Here is a 21205-nt window from a genome sequence, read left to right as displayed (position 1 = left end):
TCACAGTACCTGGAGTGCATTTTTTTTTTCCCTTTAACAAACATTGTGAGGCTTGGGTAGATATTGTTCTATTCTCCACAGAACTGACCTTTGAAGTCTCCTTTGCCACAAGCGTTATCTTCACTTTGTGAACATAAGGTACCAACATAAACACATACGCTACTCACATTTTTATGTTGTAATCACATAATTGAATCATTTTATTCTAGCATGCTTTTGCCAAAATTTTGAAATATGGAATGTGTTCAGTTTTTTAAACTAAATATTCATAAATTATGATTATAATTTTCATATTTGGAAGTAATATTATTCATATGAATGGAGATAACATTAAAGTACTTATGGAATCAAAACATTCAAAATATTACAATACATTTGATATAACATATTTTATATTGGTGAAGTGACTAAAAGATTCTGAAACCTCTTCAACAAATCGATGTCTTTACTAAAATTTCAGTAATAGTATTTTAAATATATGTGCGTGTGTGCTTAATTGTGTCCAACTCTTTGCAACCCTATGGACTATAGCCCACCAGGCTTTTCTGTCCATGGGATTTTTCAGGTAGAAATACTGGAGTGGGTTGCCATTTCCTCCTCCAGGGGATCTTCTCAACCCAGGGATTCAAATTGCAGCTCCTGTGTCTCCTGTATTACAGACAGATTCTTTACTGTTGAGCCATTTTGGAAGTCCATTTTAAATATAGCTAACACTTAATGTTTATTCAAATGTTTATTCAATCCCATGTACAGTTAGTAGTTTTTATGTGAATTAATGTATTCAACCCTTATAACAGTACTATAAAGTAGATACTTTTAGTATCCCAATTTACCAACAAGAATGCTGATGAAAAACAGGTATTTTCCTAATGTCACAAAGTTAGTGAGGGGCGGGACAGGGATTGGAACTCAGACACTTTCACTGCAGAGCCTATTCTCTGAAACACTTGATGACTATCAAGTCTACTGGTGCTCTGGGACTCATCCTTGGGTTGAGTCCTACTAGCTCTGCAAAATACAATGATTTGCACCTATGCCCATGGCCTCTCACACTGGTTATTGTAGAAGTTACCATGGCTTTCAAGTCATTGCTACCCTATGTGTCTTTTTTCATTAAGGACATTCTAGATGCCTCTCTGACACAAAATCGTCTTTGAAATACTAAATATTAATAGTTTCTCTTTTTCCCCATTGAGGTACAACATATTGATATAAGATGATCTTGCCGTTTCCTCTTCTTAATCCATAGGGTTTCTATCTTCTTCTCCCTCATATATAGACACCATGAAGAAAAAGACACAAGAAAAAAGACCTGACATCCTGGCTCTTCCTTACTCTTTTTGCCACACTATCTGAAAATAGACATGGTAAGATTTTAATTTCTAGGTTTTTTTTGTTGTTGTTTACTTCCCTATATTATATCCTCTAAATAAACCAGCAAGTTTGATAGCCTCAATCTTACTTAGTAGTAGCATCTTCTCTACACTAGAGAAGCTAATTTAAAAATCAATTGTTTGGTTACAGACATAGAAATGTTGTCTCGGTCTTCAGGTATTCATATTCACTAAATATGAATTGTTTCCCATATGAATTTCTGCTCTATCCAAAGGTATTCCTATTTCCTGCACCTTCCTCCTCTTCCTCAGGTTAATGAGTGCCTTGAGATGACAGGGAGGACTATTCTGTTCATGAAAAGGCAAAACAGAAAAGTTCTTTAACATATAACTAAACTATTATCCTTTATTATACATAAACCAACAAGTTAGCTGTTGTTAAAGAGTCCAAAGGTGTTTGAGACCCAAACTTGAATCATACAGGCCATGTAAATTAGTGAAAGGAAACTATATGTTTGTTGGGATATCAATAGAAGGTGATACAAATACATGTGGCCATCAGAGAAGTCCTGGGCACTTCCCACTGTAGCACTTGGGGGAAGCTTGATGCTTGTATTAGCATCTGAGCTAGAATTTGAACAGTTGGTCTCTTTGTGAGGAAAGAAATTTCAGGTAGTGTAAGGTCATCAGAAAATGCAGATTTGAATTTGCTAGCTTATAGGCTGTGACCAGACAAAAGGCTCAATTCCTGGGGTAATGAAAGTTGGCCACAGCAAGGCCATGGAGGCAGAAGTACGGTTACCATACCAGGCTCCAGATGCTAACACCCCCTCCTCAAATATTTTTCAATATTTTGAAATTTTTCTTCATTGGAATATTCTTCAAATTCAATTGAAATCTTCTCAATATTTTTGAGAAATTTTAGTGTTCTCAGATATTTAAATGGACTTTCTTCAAGTTACTTTGCCTATCTCCTATAATCACAAATTTGCTCAATAGATTCCTCCTAATTTATAACTGGGGCTCCCCAGGTGGTGCTAGTGGCAAAGAACCTGCCTGCCAGTGCAGGAGACACAAGAGATGTGAGTTCGATCTCTGGGTCGGGAAGATCCCCTGGAGGAGGACATGGCAACCTATTCCAGTATTCTTGCCTGGAGAATCCCATGGACAGAGGAGCCTAGCAGGCTATGGTCCAGAGGGTTGCAAAGAGTCGGACGCAACTGAAGTGACTTAGCACGCATGCAATCTATAACCAGCACACTTTGTAGCCTTCAGTTGAAGTGGTCAATAAAATGAAAAGTAAGTCATTGCCTATAAAATGCCTCCTTGTATTTTGAAAAGACTTGTCCACAGACAAAAGAAAATCTATAAAGAATGAGGTCCCTTTTGATCTCACCAGTGTAAAAAATGTAAGGAGTAATTTACCTCTTGGAATAATAATCATCAAAAGATCTTTCTTGTCCAAACAAGAAATAAAATAGCAAATACCAAAAAAAAAGCATATATTAAATTAAAATGCACTTAAATTATTCTATAATTTATGCATTGTTAGATTTTTCTTTCAGTATGTAATCACTCATAGGGTCTTCTGATAGGCATTGGGTAGATGATGATGATTCAAATATTATTACATCGGGGAAAATTCTTCTTGAGAAGTTCAGAGGCTAGAGAAGTACTGCATGTAAATAAACGAGCAAATAATTGCAAGGCCTTTATTCTTAAGAGTGCTTCATTTATAATATTCTCATAAATCTTAATGCTAGGTTGCCCACTGAATTCTAGTTTATACCACCAGGCTGTTCTTGGCCAGTGGGGCCATCTGGTGGACCACATGGGTAATAACATGGTCTGAATGGTCTGAGTCTTGGTTGCTTCCTCACTATTCATCTCAATCTTTTAAACTTCTGTTTCACATAGTTCTGTTTAAAATGCTTCTGGAAAATTCTCACTTGAATTGTTTTACTGCTTCTTTCTTTCCCTGAATTTTTTGTTGTCCTCAATTTATCAGAAAAAAAAGTATTGCTTCTTTACTTCTTGTAATGTGATCTGTTAACCAAAAAACAACAATTATCAGCATGAGGTTAGTTAGAACTAGTGCAACTACTTAAAGAGTATGAAATGCTCCTATTTCCAGTTGAAACTAAACATGAAGTTAAAAGAATAGCTTCATTGTTGAGTGTTGTTGGAAATGACACAAAATGAACTTAGAAATTTCAATAATATTTACCTTCTTGTCCTCATTTTCTTTATTTATACCATAAAAACAAAGATCAAATGTTTTGCTTTTTGTCTGATTTAACTAGAAATGATTTAAAAAAATTTCTCGGTAGAGGGACTTCCCTAGTGGCCCAGTGGCTAAGAATCCACTTGCCAATGCTAGGGTCAGAGGTTTGATCCCTGGTCCAGGAACTAAGATCCCACATACCATGGGGCAACTAACCTGCACCATGACTAATGAAGCCCACATGTTCTCGAGTCCATGCTCCACAACAAGAGAAGTGAGGGCAACGAGCAACTAGAGTAACCCTTCCTCACCATAACTAGAGAAAGCCTGTGTGCGGCAATGAAGATCCCAAGTACTGCAACAAAGACCTACTGCAGCCAAAAATAAAGTAAAATATTTTTAAAAGATTAAAAAAATTTTTGGTAGAATTACATATGCTGTAATATCATTGTTTTCCATATATTAAGCCTGATGAATATGATTTTGATTTTGTGGGCTGAATTCTAGACCACAATTTATAGTATGTTTCCATAAAATAAAGCACGAGAAATTTATATCAGTGAAAACATAAATAAATTCAGGAAAAAACTGACAGTAAAAATCTCTAGTATATAATAACTGATTTAGGTTGTATAGTTTTTACATTTTTTATAATTGTTATTCATTTATTCTTTAAATGTCTGCTGATTACCTTTTCTGTGCCAGGCTCAGTATTAAGAACTATGAATAAAATCTTGTTATATAATCAAAATGTTAGTGAATCATTACAATATTTCTTGAACAAACCACCTCAAGCCCCAGTGAGCACAAGTAGTCTTAAGAAATTAATGTGTTCCTCTCACCCTTTAAATCTTATTTCTAATTCTTTAATGCCTTTAATTAAATTGACGATAGTTTACTATTGCAAGTGGCTTTTGGGGATTACATAGTTTATTCTTAATTATATCATGAATATTTAATGACACAAAGTTGTCATCCTGTGTTCTGGAATTAGTAACCCACCATCCCAACTGAACAGCCCCTCTTCTGTCTGTTACTTGTTATGTTCAGGCTTTCACTGCTTTCCATCTTAATGACTGGAAAAGACTCCATGACTCTTCCCACTTAAATTCATTTTGCACATTAATGCAAGATGTGATCATGCTAGCATCTCATTGCCCAAAGCTCTTTTAAAGATCTTTTAAGATAAAACTCAATTCTGATTGGTTTGTAGAAAATTTAGGTGTTTACATAAAAATAACATTCCTAGAATTCCCACATATAAAGGAGCAGACTTCTAACACTTTAGTTGTGTGAACTACTAAGAAAAAAAAAGATCCCTCCATAGCAACTTTTTCTATTCAAAACGTTCATGTAATCAAGGTAAATCAGAATGTTTTGGTAATTTTTGTTTTAAGAATGCTTCTATGAGTTCTTCTCTATTTTATAAATGTGGAATATAATGCATAGATGTAATTTTTAAATAGGATTTAGATGTGCTTTCTCATGAAGAGAGCAGTTGATCTGAACTTCCTAAAGTTTTCATATCGGTTTACTGATCAGATAAAGTAACATTATTTGCGCAGTGTTCAAGATGATGGAAAATAAAAAATTGTATTTAACTAATCCTGACTCGGAGAAGGCAATGGCAACCCACTCCAGTACTCTTGCCTGGAAAATCCCATGGACAGAGGCGCCTGGTAGGCTGCAGTCCATGGGGTCGCTAAGAGTCGGACACAACTGAGCGACTTCACTTTCACTTTTCACTTTCATGCAATGGAGAAGGTAATGGCAACCCACTCCAGTGTTCTTGCCTGGAGAATCCCAGGGACGGGGGAGCCTGGTGGGCTGTCGTCTGTGGGGTCGCACAGAGTCGGACATGACTGAAGCGACTTAGCAGCAGCAGCAATCCTGACTCTTTGTGACCCCATGGACTGTAGCTCCAGGGTCCTCGGTCCATGGAATTTTTCCAGGCAAGAATACTAGTGTGGGTTGTCATTTCCTACTCCAGGGGATCTTTACGACCCAGGGATCAAACTCATGTCTCTTATGTCTCCTGCATTGGCAAGTGGGATCTTTACTACTAGCGCCACCTAGGAAGCCCTATAATAGCATAGGCATAATGTAGAATGCGAGTTGGGCGGTGAAGAAAGCTGAGTGCCTCAGAATTGATGCTTTTGAACTGTGGTGTTGGAGAAGACTCTTGAGAGTCCCTTGGACTGCAAGGAGACCCAATCAATCCATCCTAAAGGAGATCAATCCTGGGTGTTCATTGGAAGGACTGATCTTGAAGCTGAAACTCCAATACTTTGGCCACCTCATGCAAAGAGTTGACTCATTGGAAAAGACCCTAATGCTGGGTAGGATTGGGGGCAGGAGGAGAAGGGGACGACAGAGGATGAGATGGTTGGATGGCATCATTGACTCGATGGACATGGGTTTGGGTAGACTCCGGGAGTTGGTGATGGACAGAGAGGCCTGGCATGCTGCAATTCATGGGGTCGCAAAGAGTCGGACACGACTGAGCGACTGAACTGAACTGAACTGAACTGAAAGTAGAATAGACCACTTAGCAATCTACAAAAATCAGTCCTACCTTCCTGTTCAAATTTACTTTGCTGTATTTGCCTGCCTCCAGACAAGTGGGTCAGCTGGTAAAGAATCCACCTGCGGTGCAGGAGACCTGGGTTCAATCAATCCCTGGTTTGGGAATGTTCCCTGGGGAAGAGAAAGGCTACACACTCAGTATTCTGGCCTGGAGAATTCCATGGACTACAGTTCATGGGGTTGCAAATAGACACAACTAAATTACTTTCTCTTTCTCTTTCTTTCACACAAACTAAAGTTCAGATCCCAATTTAAGTACATCAGTTACTTGCCTCCTCTAATCCTTGATTTCTTTAATCATGCATATAGTGAAGATATTAATAATACCTACTTCATATTGTAATTTGTAACAAAGGAATATATATAAGATGTCAGACTAATGTGTTCAAAAATGTTAACTGTAAGAATTTTTAAAATTATAATTAGTAATTATATTAAGCACAATGCTTTTTGGACTCCAAACAAAGCTGGTCCATATTTGACATGCATGCTGTACTCTTCTTTCCTCTTCTTGCCCCGTCTGTTTCTTCTGCCTGAGATGTTATCCTTTCCAACTTCACAAACATAAATGCTATTTATCCTTCAAGGCCCAGGCCTAATGTGCTCTCATTTAATGCACTAGTCATTTCAATCTGAAGTCCTCTTTCCTCCCACCTATCATAGCTATGTTTCTGTACCTCTTCTGCTGTACTTCTGAGTCACCCTATTTTGTTCTCTATTCTGTCTTATTTTCTACTAGCTTATTAGCACAACAGGGGAGATTACCATCTGATTTATCTTTAACTTAATGTGAGGACATGATTTCTCCCACTATGTTTATCAGGCACCTCTTGCTGTGATAATGCTGCATAAAAAAATCACTTGAGAAGTTGGGGTGAAATCAACCAGCTTTTGTTTTTGTTTTTATAAAAGTCTTGCTCATGGGTGATTGGGTCTGCCACATCTCAGGTAAACTGGGTTGGATGCAGGTCCTGAGCTGCAGGCTATAGCTCTCTTCATGGGTCTCTCATTCACTTTGAGTGGTGGCTACCTAGGGAATGTTCTTCCCATGACTTGTGGCAGGAGCACATCAAAATGAGTAGAAGTATGCAACAGAAGGAACTGGCACTCTGTAGCATCTGCCCACATTCATTGGGAGAAGCCTGTCCCATGGCTAAGCTGCCACCAGTGAGGTAGAGAAGTCCATCCCACTGTGGTGGGTGGGACTCCAAAGGCAAAAGGCAAGCCTGTTAATAAAGAAGGAGCAAAAATCTGGAACAATGCAATCTCGCACACTATGTTTACTCCAGAACTCCTTTTTAAAGAACAGAAGTTCCCTGTAATGGACTTTGGGAAAGGGGACCTAAGATAATGAGGAATGAACAAGTTTTTAGGACAGTATCATTATGGATTTGCATATTACAAGGTCATTCTGGAGTGTCTGGAGAGCTGGGTTGGAATATAAGAACAGACTAACTACTAAGGAAATAACCAGGAGAGACCACTGGGAACACTCCAATATACTGTATGCCTTTGGGATTAGAGATAATGAGTTGGGTTTCCAGGATGTATCAGTAGTAGATTTGGATGGATTTTAGTAATGGGATATGTGATGTGGCAAAAGTGAGGATGATACCGAGAACAGCTCCAAGGTTTCACTGAGAAGGTACAGTTCATGTATGGAGAGCCACATCACTGATGCCATTCCTTAGATGATTATGCAGATTAAGTACTATGGACAGTACAGAACATATCATAATCATGTCCTAAGTACAGACACATTGCAAAGCACTTTCATACACATTTCATCTTCAGGGCACTTTATGTGTTCATATTGTTTCTATTTTTTATAACAAAGAAATTCAAGTCCAAAGAAATTGCAGGAATATCTGAACAAATAACTTCGATAAATGGAGACTTAAATCTATACTTACTGGTTCAGAATCTTCCCACCACTCCATAAAGTATCTTATTTCTCTCTTTCTTTTCTCTCTTCTCAATCTCTTGTGTTATGGTTCCTTTTTTTTTGCTTTGTTTCTTCTTTTTTAAAATATTATCTCTGTACCTCAACTATAAAGCCCTTGAGGAGAAGATGCTATCTCAGGACTACCTGCTTTCTAAATTTCCAATAAATACTCTCTAGTGGGGACTGAAGAATGCAGTCTATTCCATCCTTTTATTTCCCAGTATGATAGAAAACACTTCCTCCCTTTTACTCAACTAAAGACGGAAGACTGCCTTTCCGTCTACTTGTAATTCTCTAGATACACTGTCATCTTCTGTCTTCATGTATTTCTCTGTGCCTTCTTCTCATCCCTCCTCTTCAATAGAATTGTGACCAACATAGATGATCCAGCCGATATTCACAACACCCTTTTCTTTGTCCACTACATATGACTGGTTTAGGAGTGCCATTGAGAAAAGGAAGACTTTTTGGGCTGAGAACTTCCAGGAATGTGATTTAGAAGGCAACGATGCTGGCTGCATCCACTAAGGCCTGTTGTTCCTTCTTCTTCCTGCCTGGAAAGTGCACCCTGATGGCTGGAGGTGGACAACCCATCAAGAAACTGTGAGAATGTACATCACATATTATGAAACATGAAGGCAAGCCATGAAAAGGACATAACTAAGCAGCTTTTAGTCCAAAGTGACCCTGAATGGCCCACTCCCAGATTTCTTACTGTTTAAGATAAATAAACCGTTTGTGTTTAGATTAGCAGTGCTGATACACAAGTGCTTAAGTTGTCCCTCTGGTTAATTTTCTTCTCAGATTCCTTCAGTTAAGATTTTCTCATATCTTTATATTTCCACATTTTGGTATTTATTGTGAAATCCTTTTGCTATTCATCTATATTACCTGTTAGACTGTAAACCCTTGGTGCACAAGGATCATTACTCATGAATATTTTTTACTAGAGATCCTGGAATCACGGTGTGTCAATATAACAGGGGCTGAGTGAAAGTTTTCTGAATTAAATTGAGTTGAACTTTAATTGGATTGCATTGAGCTGAATGGAACTGAATTGAATAGTACTCAATTCTCCCAGTCAATTAATGCAAAAAGCAATCTCCTAGGAGCTGTTCTTCAGCCCCCTTTAATTAATGCTCTTCATTTGGTACAGTGATGTGTCATGGCACAAAACTCAAGCCTGGAGAAGAACTCATTCTCCCGTTCCACACCACAGTATAGGCAGAGTAATTTTGTCTGCCCTCTATCCATTCTCTTGGCATCTATTCTTTCATATTAATATTCCTTCTCAGTACATTGATTTTCCTCTTGGGAAACACCTTCTCCCCACTGTCATTCCAAGTTCCCAGGTCCCAGAAAGTGGCGTATGATCTAGATTTTGCCATTAACTATGTTCTAGTCACTTGGCCATGATGATCAGCTCGGGTTTGGGTATGTGTCCCAAAATAGGCCAGGGTCATGACTCTGGGAGTTTGTCAGCTAGATGGGAATGAGAGTGCTCTTTGTTTTGAGATTGATAATGTTAAAGACAATGTAAATCTGGGACTGCCACCTCCCAGTATGGACACTGTGGGCTTTTGAATGAAGCTAAAACAGAGGAGAGCAGAACTGGGGGATGCTAGGGAAATTCTAAGTCCTGTGAGTGGTGGTATTTAAATTATTCAATGCAGAACATGATCCCTGAAATCAGACCTGGAAAAATTACTTAACTCCTCTGTTTCCTCCTGTATAAAATGGAGATAATAACAGTACTTTAACTGAACCCTCATTTTGAAGATTAAATGAGATAGAACATGTAAAGAACTTAGAATAGTGACTGACACACAGTGTGTGACAAACATTAGCCATTGCTAATGTAGATATTTTCGTCTATGTCTTGTAAGTCATGTTCAGCAATAAATTATCTTTTTTGCTTAAGGTGGTTTCAGTTGGGTTTCTATCACTTGCAACCTAAAAGGTCTTGTCTAATACAATTAGTATAAAGCATAAACCCTCAGAGTGTATGGGCTTACAGCAGGTCCAGTTCCCTTTGATGGCTGAGGCAGAGAGGGGCATTGAACCAATTGAATCTGGACCACCTGTCTCACCTCAATGGATCTATCAGTGGTGTTACCTGAGGCCTACGAACTCCCAACTCACAGTGAGTTTCCTCGTCACTATCCTATTGATGCTCACTAAAATCCTCCTTCTTCTGTGTTCCCATTAATATCTCTGATATGATTCATTTTTTAAAAAACATATAAAAATACAAAAACAGAGATGCAAACATATAAGGTGAAATGAAAGAGAATATTTTTGTAATTAAAATACATTTTCACTGTTTTTTATGTCATAAGCCTTAAGCTAGAAGCTTTCTCCATACTAGTTTATAGTAAATAATATTATAACTAAGCAGCCTACATGCTAAATAGCATACTTTTCTTGGTGTAGATTTCTGGAGGGATATGCGGGGGATTTGCATGCTTAATTCCCATTAGCACCTGTCACTGGGATTTATTATCCCAGAGTTAATTCTCCACTCACTGCAGCCAAGAAAAAGGAAGCCCTAGTACATGGATTTAAATGACGCTTTTTATTTTTCAAAATGGGATGAATTTCATGTCTGTTCCTTAAAAACCTGTAGTATTCCAATCCTGAAAAACTCACATTTAAACTCATTTTTGTGAGAATTTGCCCCAGTTTGATTTTATTCAACAGCTGGAAAACCCTATTCATAATTTGAAAATTTGTCTCGGGGTAAAAATAAAAGTTTTAATCAAGGACATAGTTTTAAGATCCATCAGCTCTCATTCATCCATTCAATATTCAAGAAGTGTTTATTGACCACCTATTATGTACTGGGCAGTTTTCTAGGCACGGGGTGTAGATCAGTGAGAGTGTTAAGAAAAAAATTCTTCCCCTTGAGGAGCATATATTCTATTGGAGAGTATCCAACAGACACACATATATAATACATATACATCTATGTATACTTAAACATAGGCATGTATGTTTTATAAAATAAGTATTATATGGAAAATCAAAACAGGTAAATAAATCAAGGGTGATGTGGTAGGTGCTATTTTAGGTAAGTTGGTCAAAGAAGGAATCTCTAAGTGGTGTCATCTGAGCCCAGATCTAAGTAAATGAGTAGTTAGCAGTCTAGCCCAGATGCCTATATGCAACACTTGCATTATCTTTTCCATGAAGAAAAAACTAGGCAGGATGTTGATATACAAGGCAAGTTCCTTTGGCAATTATAGATTATAGGAAAGTCACCTGCTTGGAAAAGCTGATGATTTACTGGTACTTTTCCTGTCCTTGTTCCTATGCACCAACTCTTCCTTCTCTTTCTCACCTCACCTCTATGTACCATTTCTCAAACAATTCTGCTCTCTGTAGATTTAATTTCAGTATTGAACTACCTTTCCCCTTCTTACCTCTTACAGGTTCTTTCAAAGAATTAATTTTATGCAATGTCTGTCACTGGGCACTTCAGTGACCCAAACAGAATTATGTGACAAATTAATTCTATTTAACTAACTAGACTTGGGAATTCTCCCTTCTTGAGCCTTTTTGGCAATCAATCAACCGAGACCGATTGAGCATCGACTATATACTGGGTTCTATGTTAGGAGCGAGGGATGAAATGGTGAACAAGGCAAAGTATCCACCTTACAAAGAGTTAAATTATAGTTAGAAAAAATAGAAAATAAAATTGCAAGTGAATAAATACATTTTAGATGTTGTTAATACAATGAATATGTATGGGGGCTTCTTAGTATTTAAGCTGCAGTTCTTCTTGGAAAAATTATAGACAAATAATAAATATAATCATAACCCTTTCTGTTGATGACATCCTCAAAATACAGATTGTGAGTGGCCTATCTGAACTTTCCAATATGGTAGTTCCTAGTCGTGTGGCAATTAAAAAAACTGCCACTAGTTACCCTGTAAGTTCTCAGTAGCCACATGTGTCTAAGGAGTACCATTTTGAAAAGCACAGACATAAACACGTTTCTCATTGCAGAATGTTCTGTTGAACAGCACTGGTCTAGATAACATGCAGCTGATGAGAATCTTTCCTCAAAGATAAGAACAGCAGCTAACAATTTTATGTGTCAGGCACTTCACAGATGTTTAACTCATTTCTCTCTCACAAAAACCTAGAAGATAGTTACTGCTAATAGACCCATTTTGCAGATTAAGAAACTAAGGCATTAGTCTTTATGTTTCAATATCTGCCGTCTAGTAATAAGAAATGCTAAAAATTAAACCCAGGCAGTCTGACACAGGCACCTCTTATCTTCTTACCAAAATATCTTAGTAAGAGGAAGCTGAAGAGGGTAAAGAAGTGGTTTTAGTATGGTAGTCTGTGCCTCCACAGAAATAAGAAATGACCAATTTGTCCATGTCTTTGCTAAGAATGACCTTTTCAGATCTACCAGACTCATCCAAGACAGGCCTTATGGGCTAGAGGTTTAGATGGGGGTTAACTCTGAAACCATCTAATGAAATATTTCACAGATGAAGAAACTGAGTCATGCAGTTTACCCGACCTGTCCAGGATAACAGAATGAGTTAGGACCACAGCCAGATCAGACCACAAGCTTCCTGCTTGCGTGTGTGTTTTCACATTGCCCCCTTGTCACCAAGAGCTTAAGATTTGCCCGATGTATTATTTAGTATTAGTTTAGAAATGCAATAATCTTGGGAAGTGGTTTTCTTCTTCCTGGAAGGTCAGTTTGCCAATGTGTACTGAACTTTTAATCCATCCACTCTCCTTTTATCCAGCCTTTCCTTATTTTATCCACCCGTTCTTATACTTCCCTTTCACCAATACGATAGGGATCCACAACCTAGCTACCCAGGCAGTTCTTTCCTGAGTAAAAAAATAATAACAAAAATTCATTGCAGTTTGAGTCCTTACACACACCGTTAGGAATATGGAAGACATGTCACAGGTTCCACCATCACTTTAAGTGAGTATATACAAATTCTTTTGGGCACTGTTTCTGGGAGTTTCTCCGGTATCATCTCACCACTCTACATACTCAACCTTGCCAGCCCCCAAGACGCACGAAAATAAACCTCTGCTGAAGGAGTTTTCCGTGAGCTTTTAGTTACTGTTCCACTACAGAGAAGCCCAGAGCATAACGCAGCCTGAGTGGCGTTGGCGTTGACGACCCCAAGACTGCGGCGAACTGGGGCACTGCAAAAGCTTCCTGCCTTCTTCCCCGGCACGCAGGACTTCAGTTCTGGCTCGAACCCGGCTTACTCAGTTTCGAGACCTGAGGTGGTACGGCGAGTCCAGCCCGGGGAGTAGGGCTCCGGCGGCGGCCCCGCGGTGTAGCTGGCAGGCGGCAGGCCGGGCTCCACTGGACGCGGCCAAGTGGCTGGTGCGCGCCCGCTGCGCTGTCGGAGTCCAGGTCTGGCGCACCGCGGGAGGCAGGCGCGCTCCCACTCTCCCAAGCCGCGGCTTTCCTCAGGTCCCTCTCAGCTTCCGCAGATAAACCCACCGCCGCTCTCCACCTCCGGCTCTGGGCGCGCTGTGCCCCCACTCCTCGCTTACATAACACGAGCGGGCGCCCTCCCGCCGCCTCTTACCCCTCAACCGACTTGGGTTGGGCCCTCCTCGCCTCAGCGGCCAGCGCCTCCGCGCCCCTGTGCGCTCCGCGCTAGGAGGTAACCCTCTCTGGCCACCCAGCAGCAGCGGCAGCGGCGGCAGCCGGGAAGTCTCTCCGCCTGCAGGAGAACCTTGCGATTGGAGCCGCGAGCGCCTCACTGTGCGCAACTCCCTCCCTCCGCTGCCCCCTCCTCTCGCTGTTTCTTCCTCTCCCTCCGCCCCCCCCCCGCCCCCCGCGTGCCTGTGTGTGTTCGGCACAGGCGGGGGGACCCAGGGAGCAGACCAGGCTCGGCGCGCGGCGGAGCTGTGGCTGCTCCTGCTGCCGAGGGGAGCGACGAGGTGGCCGCCTTGCGCCTCCGCGGACTTCCCAAGTGGGGGCAGAGCAGCCTCTAGCGAAGCCACTGGTTTGGAAGGCGCTGGGAAAGAGGGACCTGCAAACTCCTCCTCGGCGTCTTCTCCCCACCCTCTTTTGGCCCCTGCCCTAGGAGAAAGTGGAGTGTGGCGCTCGGTGATCATTATTTCTTCAGACAGCTTCGCGGTGCACCGACTCGGCGGCAGCCCAGTGGGGCTCTCGGCTGTTGGCGTGCCTGTGTGTGTGTGGTTCCCCCCGGCACACCTCGGTCGACGATGAGGAAAGGTCTGAGGGCGACAGCGGCCCGCTGCGGACTGGGACTGGGATACGTGCTGCAGATGCTCGTGCTACCTGCCCTGGCCCTGCTCAGCGCCAGCGGCACCGGCTCGGCCGCCCAAGGTAAGGGGGTCCGCCGGCTCCGCGGCCGCCTCCCTTCGCTTCTCGGGCTTCCCTCCTTCTTTCTCTCCTCCTCCCCGGTTCTCCTGACTTCCTTACTTCGCCTCGTTTCCCTCAACTGGAAATCACTTTAAATTCTACTTTTCCAACTAGTCAGGAAGCTTTGGTCATGATTATTTTTAATCTATCGTCCGAGATGGGCACGGCGGGGCCAGGGACTCACGGAGTGTGGACACGCGTCTGGGCATGTGGGAGCCTGGGCTGTCTTTTGCACTTTCTGTCCGACACTCACACGTCGTTGTACATTGCGCACACCGAGGTTTGGAGGGACTCTGTGCGGGCGGCGGGGTGGCCTGCCGCGGATGCTCTGTGATGCGCAGAGGCTCCTCGCGCTGTGCCACGTCTGGGCTTGCGGGATCTTCAGCTAGTCTCTGAACACGCCAGACGCCCAAGGGCTCTCAGCTAAAATAACGTGTCCCTTGCGGCTGGGGACCCTCCGACGCCGGTGCCCCTCGGCGGCTGCCCTGGGCGCGGTGGAGATTCGCGGGGCACCGGGACGGCGTCCCAGCCCCCGGCAGGCCCGCGGTGTGCATGCCTCTCCTCTCTCTTACCCTCTCCGGGTCGCCCTACTCACCGGCGACGGAGAAACTTAAAACCCCTCAGCTCTGAGGAAACGGACTGGTCGTTCAAACTAAATCCGAAACTCCCCGGGGGTAACCGGCCACTTTATAACTGACATTTTAATGCTTCTGAGCTTTAAAAAATAAGTGGCCGGGGCCCTGGGCACACCCGGGATCTAGAGGAGCTCAGCCAGGAGTTAAGGGTGGGTAAGTACGGAGGGGAGGCACAGAGGCTGACCGTCGTTTTCTTCCTGCGCTCCGAGTTTGAGGTGATCGAGGCAATTCCCTGCCTTCCGAACCCTTCCAAGCGGAGTGGAAGAGAGACTGAAAGGAGAAAGCTAAGACTCCCCTCTCCGGGGTCTCTCTCGGGTTATCTGACCCCCCTCCACCTCCTGGCCAAGCCGAGCGCCACCCTGGGTCTTGCCGCCCAGTTTTGTGGTGGTCTCTGGCTCCGCGCTGGCAGCTCAGCTTTTCCCTGGGATGAGGGTGGGGGTGGAGGAAGCTTCCGCAGCGTTCGGAGGTAATCCAGGCATCCTATCATCTCGGTTACACTCTTTCCAAATTTGGAAAGCAGAGGAGGTGCGGCGAGAGCCTCAATTCCCCGGGAGATGCTCAGACACTCCGGAGGTTAGCGACAGCATTCTTGCAGATCTGCGGAGGAGCTGGGGGCGAGGGCGTGGGACGTGGAGGCGGGCGCCCGGCGCAGGCTGGTGTGGTCCGGGTGGGGCGGTAAGTGATTAGCTAGGCTTTGTGAATTAGCCATAGCTACTTCGGGGAGTAAATTTTCCTGCTGCCTAGCTAAGTAGCCACGCTCATAAATCCTTCCCTTCTAGCCAGATGCCTCCCATCCCCGAGGTTTTGCCCTGGTTTTCTTATTCATATTTCTAAAGCTCATCTGTCTGTCTATTTTACAAAGGAATCCCCATTGAGAATCATAAACTTATTGTAGGTTTCTTGAAATTGGAAGAAGTTCTCAGGACGGCAGCTGAGGGTACTTAGAGGGGACGTTTGCAAGTTGAAGTGAGCAACCTGATGAATTGTTGTGGAATCAGCCTCGTGACTCCCTGTGGAATTCGCCTGCTGTTATTGGGCGCACAAAGGACTAAGCTGTAGGTTGGGGGTGGAGGTGGAGAAGGAAGGGGGACCAGGCAGTGAGAGAACTGTTTGGGAAAAGGACAAGTTAAAGTCCCCAAAGATGCCAAACGGGTGATATAGGATCCCTGCCGAGAGCTTACTACAGCCAAATTAAAAAGACTGGATAGGAAAAAAGATCAATAAAGATAATCAAACAGAAGATTGTAAGTGGATTAATATTGAAAGAAGAGAGGAGAAGCGATTAAAAGAAAAGATGCCCAGGATAGACTGAGCGTTTGCCTCTTACATTTTTTTTTTTTTTTTTTCATTTTATAGACCAGGCAAACCAAAGATTGAGGGTTGAACCAACTCTTCTGATCTTAAATGGAACAATTAAATGTATTCTAAATTGTGCATTTCACTGCTGTTTTTCTCCGTTTATTTTTTTCTTTCAGTTCCTGGTGGACAGACTGAATCTTGCCTTTGAGAGACACACTATTCCACCCCTTTAATCTTTGGTTTCCTCTGTATTTCAGGATACCAGATATTCCTGTTAGGTGTCAAAAATGTAGAAAGCACCAAACTCTACTTTCTGCTACCATCACTATCACTTTAACCCATTCTCCCAGCCTGTTTTCTGTTGAACTACTATTAAATACACTGTCTTCTCAGAATCACAGTTCTATAATGGTTTGATAAGAAAGTCAGACCTTTCTTTCCTTCTAATTTTTTCTATTTTTTCTCCTCTCTCTTTGGACTAGATCACTAGGGAAATAAAAGATGCTGTTGCTCCCTCAAGGTATCATTTCCTTATGCTGAGGGCTTAAAGATGGGGATAAACAATTTTTTATGAATGGAAGTATGTATGCAATTAAGATGAGAAAGTTAATATAAGCACTTTACAATGTGAATAAGGTTTTTATTCTGTTAGAAAGATGCTAGAAAATTGGAAGTTTTAGGGAATACGTGTCTTCAGAGAGAGCCAAGAAAATAGCAGATGTTTAAGATAAAAAAGCAGAATGGATATTATTTGTGAGTGTACTCGTTTTGTAACTGTGGTTTGAAAAAAGACAGCAGTCATTTTAAACAGGTCCTTGGGACAGTCTTTAGGCTTTAAGCAACAACTTTCTCCTTTCTGGCTATGTTCTAATCGTTTCATTCAAGATTGCTGGGAACTCCTAGCTCCAGGGAGTTTGTGGTATTTCTGACTTTCAAGAAGGAAAGATTTCACCAGGAAAAGGCTGTGTGTATGTGTGTGTGTGTGTGTGTGTGTGTGTGTGTGTGTGTGTGTGTGTCCAGTTTGCCTCAAAATTAGTGTCCTCTTGAAATGCATTTTATTCCTGGATTACACAGCATTGATATTCTGCTTATCTAGCACCAACTAGTGTTATGAGTGTTAACACCACCAAAGTCAGAACAGAACATTACTGAAGACTCTAATTATATTGGGATAATTCTCTATTGTTGTAAGATAATTTGTAATGTTTTTAAAACAATATTCTTCTTCCAAGAAAAAGAGTAAAAATTACTTTCATGCATTTATGCATATTGATGTGGTACAAATAGACAACTGGCATGGAAGACTGACTTTCATGACATGTGTACTATATAGTTCTTCTGTTTCAGGAGCAGAGTAAATTCTTAAGTTCACATTTGGAATTTGTAGTAAGGAAAAGTAAGCTAGTTTACCTTTGTTTTGAACAATAATTTCATATCTTCTAGCTTAGGGGATACTTAAAAGGCTTCAGAGAGCAAATTTTTCAAGTACTTGCAAAGACTGAGGAAGCATTAAATTGTTAACATTTACTGACTTCCTGGCCTTCTGTGTTCTGGATCCCGGGGATTCCATGTTCAACAAGACAGGGCCCTAGAGCGTCTCCTGTTGTAGTCTGGCTGTCCCAATCAGAATTCATACTAGATCCTTGTTAAGCAACCCTACTAAGGACGTGGAAGAGGCATCCAGCTCTCCTAGGCAAACCCTTTTAGCATATTTAGAATTATTGTTGAGACTTAAAAGTAAATGTTCTCTAATGTATGCTAGGTTCTCCAATTAGTGCAAATAGCCACAGTGCCCTAACTGCGTTTAGCACTTTTCTGATTTAGGTCATGACTTTGCTGGAGCAGCAGAGGGAGTCACTCTCAGAAGAAACATTAAAACTACACGCGGCAGCCACTTCAAGATAATGGGAAAGCATGTGGGGATGGGGCTTGAGCCAGCACTCTTGCCTCGCTATTTTAGCCTATGTCTTCTTTCTTAGTTTGAATTTTGCATTTGTGGCAGTTAGGAACAAACCTGTTCACGTCACCTCAAATTGGAAATCCATGAGCTGTTTGCATAATATATGGTATTAAAAGTAAAGTTCTGAACAATTATTATGTCCCATACTGTGTGCTGTTTGTTAGGGAGTTGAGAAGACAGTTTCACCCTTCGAGGAAGACAGAACCATAGAATTATGATTTGCATTCTGAAATATAACAGTGGGCATAGGTATAGTACTTCCTGGATTCAAGCATCCTGTGTTAGTAGTAAACATAGGACAAGCTAGGGTTGCAGTGGGAGTGGTAGCAGGGATTCCATAATTTCTGCACAGAGGAACTTAAGGGCAGGAGTTTGGTTGGAAGTGGTTTGGTCTTAAAACTGTTTGCATTGCAACTGTCTTATTAGATCTTAGTTAGGTTTAATATATCATTGGTCTGGCTTTGAGGAAGCACAGGTTAGAGGCTGTTAGTAGTGTGTGCCCATTCTGCCTGTTAGTTTAGTGGTTTCGACTGCCTCATAATACTGCCGCCCCCACCTCCTAGCTGTGTGGCCACTGGTGAGTTATTTAGCTTCCCTGTGCCTCAATCTCCTCAGATGTAACATGGGGGTAAGGTAACTATAAGTCAGATGAGGGCTGCATGAATTAACACATCAAAAGTATGAGCAACAGTATTCTTTGGTTTCTAACTCTGTAAACCACAGACAAAGAAATCTAGAAGTTAAAGAAATTAAAGGTCAATAATTTTGAACCCAGAGTAGGGTTTGCTGCAGATACTGCTTCCCCCAAAGTCACAAATGGAGTTGTCTGAGGAAATGCTCCAAAATGTCCCACTGCAGACTCCTGGGCATGGCGTGGTTCTTTGAACAGCCTGTGGGAAGCTGTCTGTATTCATAGCCACATTTCTTCCTTTCCACACAATCTGGGAAATTAACCTAATACCAGTTCTAAAAATGCCATGTTCAGTCACAGCCTGTTGAGCCCTGGCTCCACTCTTTGACTTTCTATCTTTACAATGAATATTGAAAAGTAACCTTGCAGAAATCTATAAACACTTTTATTTAATAAATAACTTTTATTTAAAAAATTACATGTAAGTTCCAGATTTTCAGATAACTGGTTTGATAAAACCAGCCTGTTGAGCAAATGTGGATAGTTTTTCTTAAAAAAAAAAAAAATGGACACAAGTGTATGTCTAAAAATCATAATGGAATACATGACGAAACAACACAAAGATACAGAAAAACAAGGGAAAGCAAATCACCAAGACTTTCATACATTCAAGTTATATTTACAGTAGAAAGTTTCAGCATCATAATTTAGAACAACATGGGTAATCTAGATAATATGTATTTTGAAAGTGTCACAATTAATTACTTCTGTTTGTTTAATGGTTAATGCAATTTTTTCATGTTTAGTTTTTTGTTTTTTTTTTTTGACCATGTCATGTGGATTGTGGGATTTCAGTTCTCCAACCAGCACTCAAACTTAGGGGCCCAGCAATGAGAGCTCCAAGTCCTAACCACTGGACAGCCAGGGAATTCCCTCATGCTTGTAGTAAATGTTGTTTTCTGGCAAAATTTTAAGATAAAACTAGACATTTGTGGGAGTTTTGTGTTATTTAGAGTTAAAACATATCTTTGTGTTACAGTATTTTCGCTCCGCGTTTACTTTTGGGTTGCCTGGTCTGCAATTAGAGAGTCCTAACTTTCTCACTCTTTTTCTCTTTTAACCTAACTCCTTAAAGCTATGTATGGGCTCTTCTTTGACGGAAGATTGCTTATGGATTTGTAGAAGAAAGCTCCATGAATGTGAGACCTTGGGTATTGTTCCAGTATCACTTAGTTCAAGGATGTTTAAACTAAAACAGAAACTATGAGAAACTCAATGCTATTCTTTATGTGACATTTTTTAAGTATAGTAAGTTTGCCTTGGGCAATGTTTAAAAAACTACTGTTTCTTTTTTTCTAGTTTTTAAAAAGAAATCCAATGACTGAATAATTTATAGTTTCTCTTATGTTAAATATTTATGACCTCCAAATTTGTAGAGATTTTAATAACAAAAATTGTATAGTAATAATTTAATGAGCTAACAAGCTCAAAAATAGTAAACTTTTTTACATTCTCTACCTGATTAGAACTCTCAGAAGAATTTGTGCCTTTTCATGAAAACCTAATACATATATTATGTTGTAAATATTTAGACTTTATAAACAAAATGTTAGAAAATATTATCATAATTTTACAATTAAAATGAGTTCAGGGTTAAAGTTGTAATGTGGTTTCTCATTTTGAGAGTTCCTGCCCCCCAAAAGTTGCTCCCTTAGGATTATATAATGAGGTTTTGAAAGCCACAGAAGAATGTCTCCAGATTTGATACCTAAAACATATCTAGTCATTCACACATAATGTTAAAGTTACTGTGACATTAATTAAATTGAAGTTACAATTTGAAAAGTGAGTTGAAGCTTTCAAAGTGCCAAATATGCGGGTGTTTGTCCTTATGTCAGTATACCTTTTTATTAGCAATGGGTAGTGATTCAAAAGTGCTTTAAGTAGTGAAAGTATAAGCTTAACATCTGAAAACTCCAGTGTTTGGGGAATACCCTCTTCTAATTAAATAAGCATGTCTCATGGCAGTGTGGTAGTGGAATGAGAGAGAGAGGAGACAGGTGAGACTTCATTTTATTTATGTGCTTCTTAGAGTTCTTACTTACAATATGAGGGGTTCCAAATAATCATCTGTTAACAGATGATATTGATTAATCAAATTTCATTCCAGAGTTACCAGTCTTATTTATTTTAAAA

The 21205-nt window shown here is 40.9% G+C and overlaps 1 protein-coding gene across 2 annotated transcripts in view; it reads left to right on the top strand.

Moving 5' to 3' along the window:
* The first annotated feature begins 13001 nt into the window (after nt 1–13001).
* UNC5C (unc-5 netrin receptor C) overlaps nt 13002–21205 on the top strand; it is a 405303-nt gene continuing 397099 nt past the window's right edge. The window contains exon 1 of one of the 2 annotated variants that reach the window (XM_081595521.1): nt 13002–14448. In XM_081595521.1, coding sequence (XP_081451647.1) covers nt 14325–14448 — 124 coding nt within the window. In that variant the 5' untranslated portion in view covers nt 13002–14324. The remainder of the gene's footprint in view (nt 14449–21205) is intronic. The other variant, XM_081595532.1, reaches the window with a different exon arrangement.

This window comes from Giraffa tippelskirchi, chromosome 1, assembly GCF_054371585.1.
Source record: "Giraffa tippelskirchi isolate mGirTip1 chromosome 1, T2T-mGirTip1v1.2.pri, whole genome shotgun sequence".
In the NCBI taxonomy this organism is placed as follows: Eukaryota; Metazoa; Chordata; class Mammalia; order Artiodactyla; family Giraffidae; genus Giraffa; species Giraffa tippelskirchi.
Note: the sequence above shows the minus strand (reverse complement) of the source record. Positions and strands in the feature narration are given on the sequence as shown.